The 7088-nt window shown below is 53.9% G+C and overlaps 1 protein-coding gene across 1 annotated transcript in view; it reads right to left on the bottom strand.

The window, feature by feature from the left end:
* Positions 1-3401: 3401 nt before the first annotated feature.
* Positions 3402-7088, bottom strand: part of PPIP5K1 (diphosphoinositol pentakisphosphate kinase 1) — a 17598-nt gene continuing 13911 nt past the window's right edge. Inside the window, exons 27-28 of the mRNA XM_015818606.1 lie at positions 5580-5717; positions 3402-3727 (exon numbers count right to left, since the gene is read on the bottom strand). Coding sequence (XP_015674092.1) covers positions 3402-3727; positions 5580-5717 — 464 coding nt within the window. The remainder of the gene's footprint in view (positions 3728-5579; positions 5718-7088) is intronic.

Below are 7088 nucleotides of genomic sequence, written 5' to 3'. Positions count from 1 at the left end.
TGACAACCTGTGTGAGGCTCTCCCTCCGGCACGCTGGTGATCGCAAGGCCAAGAGAGCCATTTTGGATCCCTTATCTAGCTCTTTAACTGGGATGCTGCTCATCTGGCTTGAAGGCGCCTGGCCACAAGAGTGGGACCCCTGCCTCAATCCAGCCGCAGCTGGGCTTACCTAGTGTGCTGAGAGTTAGGAACATGAAAAGGCTGGGCTGGCTCTTGGACAGGCTGTGCCCTAACAAACCACAGTACAGCGGAGTATCTTGATTTTGTACATATGACACTCTGAGGCAGGTCTCTTTCTTTGGAGCTGCGAAAGGGGAAATAGGATTCACCAAGCACCCCCCAGCCTTCAGGGGGTGGGGGGGTGGGAGATTTCCAACTTCCTCTTTGCCTTGCAGTACCCACCATTGTTCTCTCTCTGTCTCTCCCTCCCTCCGGCTGCTGGCAATGTAATAACTGGGCCACACTTTCTCTTAGAGATTGCATAGCTCTCCCTCTAGCAACCCAGATATCCCGAACAACTCAAATTGGGCCGAAGAAAGGAGCAGAGGCTAAGGAGAAATTGCCACTCTTTATGGGCAGAGACCCCAAATCTCAGGGATCTGATTTGGGAGCAAGTTTGGGGGAAGTGAGAGAGACGTTAAATGGGAACTAAACCAACAGGCAGTGAGTGAAGGCTAGTCAGCCAGTGAGAACAAGGAGGGCACCTTGAGATAACAAGCACCTGCGCTTGATTCCTGGAAGGCTGAGCCTTGCCACGGGGTGTGTGTGTGTGTGTGTGTGTGAACATAAGCCCTTCCTTAGGCTTCGAATTCTCCTTTCTGGGCATGGTGAATGATTCTGTAAGGATCTGCCTCAACTAGATCTCCCAAGAAAGCAGAACTCTTGAAACAGGCATTGTTTCAAAAGGAACTTTTATTGAGAGTTAGTGATAGCAGTAGAACAAATCAAGGTCTGAAGAATTCGTGTGCAAAAGGTTACATCATAATGCCCAGGCAGAACTCCTCCCCCCAGTGGCCAACCACCCGGTTGAAATCCAGCCAATCCATAGGTGCTATGTTGTTTTGAGGACCTGGTGATTTAGTGCCCATTTCAAGGTCTCTCTCGGTTTCGTTTTTCAACGGTCCCAGGATCCGTTGTCTGGAGATAAGGCAGAGATCTTCAGGCTACATTCCTTTCTCATGGAGGGAGGTATTTTCACAGAGGACAGAGCAGAACAAGACAGAGCAAGACAAATACATTCCCCAGCCCCCTCTCACCAGGATGGCAGACCCCCCAAAAGAGTACATAATAATAAAAGGCATGCAAGCAAAGTAGAGGGGTCTGGCAGATCCCTCAAGCATTGCCACAGAATTTAGAGGTGCTGACCGCTGATGGGGAGAACTGAAACGGGCAACAAAGAACACCCCCAGGTCAGAACAGGGATCTTTGGAGCAGCTGTATTGTGCAAGAGCTCTGAGTCATCACCTTGTTTAGGAGGATTTCTTTTGCCATTATTGTGTGTTTCCTACCCACCCCACATTCCACCTCCAGTTGCACAAACTCAGTGGGAATGTCCCCAATGCAGCACTTTTTTTATCCCAGCCAGCTGTTTCCACCCTTTCTGCAGCTCCATCGGAGATTTCAGCACACCATCTTTCCTAGCAACCCCCCCCCCCCTGACCTGCTTGTTTCTCTTCACCCTGGGGGTCTTGGCAGCTTAACGGTCATCTCAACACCCAGGAGTCTGCTTGTCCACAGAGCCTCTCATGCCAACCAGAACCCCCTCCACTGGGTACAACAAGCGGGGTGCCCTCCACCCTTCATTCTTCCTCTTCTGCTGCCTTCGTTCCTTCAGCAAGAAAAGGAAGGTTAGAAAGCTCCCCCACTGCCTGCCTGACCAGGGGAAAGGGGGACCAATATCTGCCAGCGGGAAACCATCTTGCCTTGAAGCTCTGGCATGAATGCCTCCAGAAGGCTCTCCAGCTGGAAATCTGGACACTCACAAGTGTCTCTCTGACCTGCGGTCCCTCCTGGCGTGCGAAGGCCCTTTGGCTCCCTCCAGAATGGTGCCACCGCACAGTTGTTGCAGCTTAAACATGGAATGTTGTAGCAGTTCACTTTTAATTTACTTTCTCTGCCTCCTTCTTAAAAGAAAATCGTCTACTGAAAAAGTATCGCCAGAATTACCACCCCAGGCCTTGGAGAAGCAGCAGAACCATTTCAAGCCGTTGCCAAGAACCCGAGATGTGATCCTTGGGACGTCCAGTCAGGCCGAAGCTGCTTTGCCTTCGGCTACTCCTCCCTCCAGGCTGGAGACCGTGGAATGAGTCGGTCGGCTCCTCCCGTGCCTACATGCCTCCTTGCCACCTCCTTTCCCCGGAAGGACCAATTTATTCTCCTCTGCAGAGCCTCTTTGGAGAAGGTGAGAAAGCTGCTGGACAGCCAACGTCCATAGGTCACTGGACCCCTCCTTGCGAACATCTCAGAACAACCCCTAAACATCAGCCGGGACTTGCTCTCCTGTCACAGAGCAGGCAGGTTTCTGGGGCACATCTGAAGGGTGTCGGATTCCGATGGCCCGTCTCCTGGGCTTCGCATGAACAAATCCGGGAAACTACGATGTGGCGTCAACTGTGCCTCCTTTGACTGGAGATTTGCAGAAACCAGGCAGCTTCTTGGCCGGCCCCAGGCCACGCCTTGCTCCTTCACATCCCTGTCTCCCCTGGACAAACTGCTCCTGCTCAGGGAGGCTCTGCTCTTGAGCCCCTTTTCCACAGAAGGAGACCCCCATCTGACGAGGCTCTACTTCTCAGTACGGCAGAGAATAATGATGCAACCAGGGCAGAGAGTGTTTTACTTCAGGTTGAACCTACATCACAAGGACTTAGCGAGTGTGTCACCACTCAAAATGAGGAAAACACAGAAATCTTAACCACTGACATTTTGGACATGACATCTGGCCTCCCTTCCTCTCCCCCCAACCACTGATGCAAAGAATATATTACTATTTACATTTGGTAACACACACTCACACACACACACACACCGGCAACTGACTTGTATATTTCTAAGAAAACCTGATTCTCCTTGGTGGTTCCAGCAAGGCTGGGAAGGGGCTTCAAGGAGGCCATTCCTCTTCCTACACCATCCAAAGCCAGGGTGATTGCTGCTTCAGCAGCCTCAACAGACCTCCATGGAAAGCCTGGAGTGCACGATCCACCTGGCCGGCCCTGAAGCTTCCTCGGCTCCAGTGGGGCAGCGTGGACCCATATGAGCTCCCTGTTGGAGTCTTCACTGCTCTTGACTTTGGCTGGTGGGATGGCAGTCTCCCAGGTGCTGCCGGGGAGCAGGAGTTGCCTTGCTCTCTCTCCCCAGGCAAGGTCCCTAAGCCCCTCGCTCGGGGGCCCTGTGAGTAAGATCTCTCACACCTTTTTGCTGTTCAGCTCATCTGGGTCTGGTTCTGGGCCCCAGAGGCCCCACGGCTGCCCCTCTCCCTCCTCTGGCTGCTCTTCCCGCTGGGCTGGGGCCTCCTCCAGCCGGTTTTGCTCTGGCCCCGCCGCCTCCTCCTCGCTCACTGCCAGGAGCTCCCCCCAGGGGGAGAAGCCCTTGAGGCCCCCTTCCTCCACGCTGAGCAGTTCCTCACTGGGGAGCTGGCTGCCAGGCTGGTCCCCGTGGAAGCAGATGGCCAAAGAGGACAAGGATTCCATGAGGCCTGTGCCGGAGGCCACATCCAACCGGCTGTTCCCCTCTGCAAGGCAAACATAAGGGAGACCGTCATGGGCAGATCTCTGGCCAGGACCCCAGTACAGCAGGGTCTCTGCAGCACCTTCAGCCAGAGGGGATCAAAGACCCTCGAAACCCCTCTGGCGTGAGCAGCCCCACTTCCTGCTGAAGTGCTCACAGCTGCAAAAAAACTGCTTGCCACAATCTGGCAATGTTGCCACCCCTTCAGTTCCCTGAGCCAGCCATCGCCCCCTGGCGACACACCGGTGGGCTGCCCCATCTTCCAGCCCCCTCAAAGCCTTCCTTTCCCATCCTCCAGCATAGGGCAACAGCCACCTGTTCCCTCCTTTGCAGAAGTGGTGGGCAAGCAGGGCACCAGCTGCAGCGGCCTCCCCTGGCTCGATTCTGCTCACCAGCTTTACACACAGCTGCTCAACTCACAAGTCCCAAAACTGCATGGCTCAAATCAGACGGACAGCAGTACAGAAGAAACAGAGAACACAGCCAAGGCTGTCCCACCATCCTCTCCACCCCCCAATCATTTCAGACGGATGCAGCCAGCACCCTGGCCCCACCTGCGGCTCAGTGGTCTGGGTGGGCAAAGAAGCCCTTGCTCCTGCGGCCTCTGCAGGCCTTTAGCCCACCGTGGCGGCAGCTCTTTTGGAAGGTTTTCTGCCCTGGTTGGAAAGTCATGGCTGCTGGGTTGCCCGCATTACGGCACGGGCTTCCTTCAGAGAAAAGCGTTGGCTCTTCCAACAGGAATCTTGAGCTGCACTCAGAGCAAGGCCAGCAAATTTAGCCAAGGGGATTCGCACAAACTGTTTCTTGGTCTGTCAACCTTGGTGCCCACAGATGGGAAGGTGGGGAGGATATAGACAGAATCAGGGCTGCTCCCTCAGGTGGTTTGTGAGCCCAGCCCGGAGATCACACAGCGGGGTTCTTCTCAGATGCTGCCCCTTCCCTTCCCTACCTGCTGTCCGGTGTTGGTGCTGCAGTTTTAGCTGACCTCCAGCCGACAGTATTGCTCAAGCACGGAGACCAACAAGAGCTTTGAGGTTGGCTCAGAAATGAGGGACCTCTGAGGGAGCTGCCTTTCCCAATTAAGACTGAAAGAGAGGCTGCTGAGACAAGCCAGCTCTTCCAATTGACTCTTGTGATTTGTGAGATTAAAAACTTTAAGCTCTTACCCCAATCGAATCATGACTCCCCCCCCCCTTGAGCTGTAGCAGCATCCAGGACCTGCCGGACACTTAATCCACATTCACTGATATCTGACATTCCTTTGACCAACTCCAGAGGTGGAAGGGAAGATTTTGGGACTCTAAAACTTGCCCAACAAAAGCAACCCCTCCGGGGAGTTGAATTCTGGAGACGTTTTTGCCATTTGGGCTCCCCTGATAGATTAAGGAGGACCCCAGGGGCTGTAAGTAACCTATGGAGCCATTTAAAGAACCACGATGCTGCTTGTTTTGTCTTAGCATCTCTTTGGATGTCCTCCTGCTTCGGTACCCATTAGCCACTAGTAATGCAGGAATTTCAGAAAACTCACAGCTCCTATGTCTGCCTTTTTCACTTGCTCTGTTCAAACCCTACAACAGGGGTAGTCAACCTTGGCTCTTTTATGACGCGTGGACTTCAACTCCCAGAATTCCTGAGCCAGCTAAGCTGGCTCAGGAATTCTGGGAATTGAAGTCCACGCGTCATAAAAGAGCCAAGGTTGACTAGCCCTGCCCTACAAGGAGCTGTCTCTCCTGTCTACAATGGCACAGTACAAAGAGGAACCAAGCCAGCACTGTTTTGGGTCCAGAGCTGCAGTCCGCTGGGTTCAGACCCAGCCCAAGGGCCCCCTCCCCTCCGTCTCCTCCCAAGGGGGTTACCTGTGCAGGGCCTCGGCTGGGGGACGGGGCAGCTCCCAGACAGAGCAGTCAGGAAATCGCTGACCTGGCGAAGGGAGAGGCAGTTGTGCAGCGTCTCCAGTGGGTAGATGCTGGGCACCATGGAGCAGCCTTCGAACCCTGCAGACCAAACAGAGCAACCTCAGTGCCGTGGAGTCTCACCCACCAGCCTGCTTCCACTCTAGTCACTCCAAATGGCAGCAGTAGCATCAGCTCTGACCCTTTCTGAGCCTCTTGGGCAATAGACGCGGAGCCCCAGTCCCCAAGGCCAAGGTCAAAGCAGCGGAGCTAACAGCTTCCCCTTCGCACTGGGGTCTGGGGTGTGTGTGCATCTGCCTCCCAGACCCCGTCATTCGGGGAGGGCTGCTCCAGGATGGGGCAACTGGAGACCCAGCTGCAACCTTGGTGCTTCTGGGCCAGAAACTCTTGGGACAGTCCAGGAAATGTAAACGCAGCGGCAGAAACAGCAGCAGCAGCAGCAGCAGGGAAAAGGGCCTGTCTGCAGATGTCCCCAGGGCTTGTCCAGACGGGCTGTGCTGCTGTAAAATCCCAGGTCTCATTTGCTGCCTTTGTTTACATTCGTGGTGTTTCTATTGCTTTGTGCCATTTCTCCCCGTTTCATCCTAGAGAAAATCTGTTCTGGAGGTTAATGCTGGAGGGGCCCTACTATCTGGGCTGAATCCAGAGGTGCAGAGCTAACCCCGGGAGCAGCTACTGGGGGGGGGGAGGCAGAGGTCATGACGGGCTGCCTCTCCTTTGCACCCTTTCATGAAAAGTGATTGGAGGCTTTTGAAAGGCGGCTTTGTCCTCTAACGGAAGAGCACTGAAACTGAGCTTGTAAACACAAGTCACGAGGGACCTCCCAGCCAGGAGGAGAGGCCCCCCCACCCCACCCATTGTGACTTAGCGGGGAAAGCAATGTCATGGGGTGGGGGAGGGAGGCTTTGCTGCCTTTCTTCTGATTTGGGTAGGAATTCCTGAAACAAGACGGCTGAGCAGGATGAACTGGGATGCTCCTCAACTGGCACACAGCAGAACAAACAGACCCACAAAAAGCCGGATGGACACACCTGCTACTTATACAAATAGGGAAACAGATCACAAGCATACCCATTTTGGGGGGGGAGGGGGACAAGAAATGGAATGAGAAATGCGCATGGGGGGAAATTATAGCTCAATGCCCGTTTCCTAAAAAAATAAAAACGCTTTAAGGAAAGGAGATTTTTGCCCGTGTTATATCTGGCAAAATAACAAAACCAGCCAAGGGTCACTGGTTGGGTTTTTTTTGTGGCTCCCTAGACCAAGGCTGCCAAAGAGAGAAGCAGCCTGGAACTAAGGAGAAACTTCCTGACTGTTAGAACAATTCACCAGTGGAACAACCTGCCTCCAGAAGCGCTGAATGCTCCAACAGTGGAAGTTTTTAAGAAGAGACTGGACAGCCATTTGTCCGAAATGGTATAGGGTTTCCTGCCTGAGCAGGGGGTTGGACTA

This window comes from Protobothrops mucrosquamatus, unplaced genomic scaffold (assembly GCF_001527695.2).
Source record: "Protobothrops mucrosquamatus isolate PMUCROS unplaced genomic scaffold, P.Mucros_1.0 scaffold768, whole genome shotgun sequence".
NCBI classification, from domain to species: domain Eukaryota; kingdom Metazoa; phylum Chordata; class Lepidosauria; order Squamata; family Viperidae; genus Protobothrops; species Protobothrops mucrosquamatus.
The sequence above is the reverse complement of the archived record's forward strand: the minus strand, read 5'-3'. Positions and strand labels throughout refer to the sequence as shown.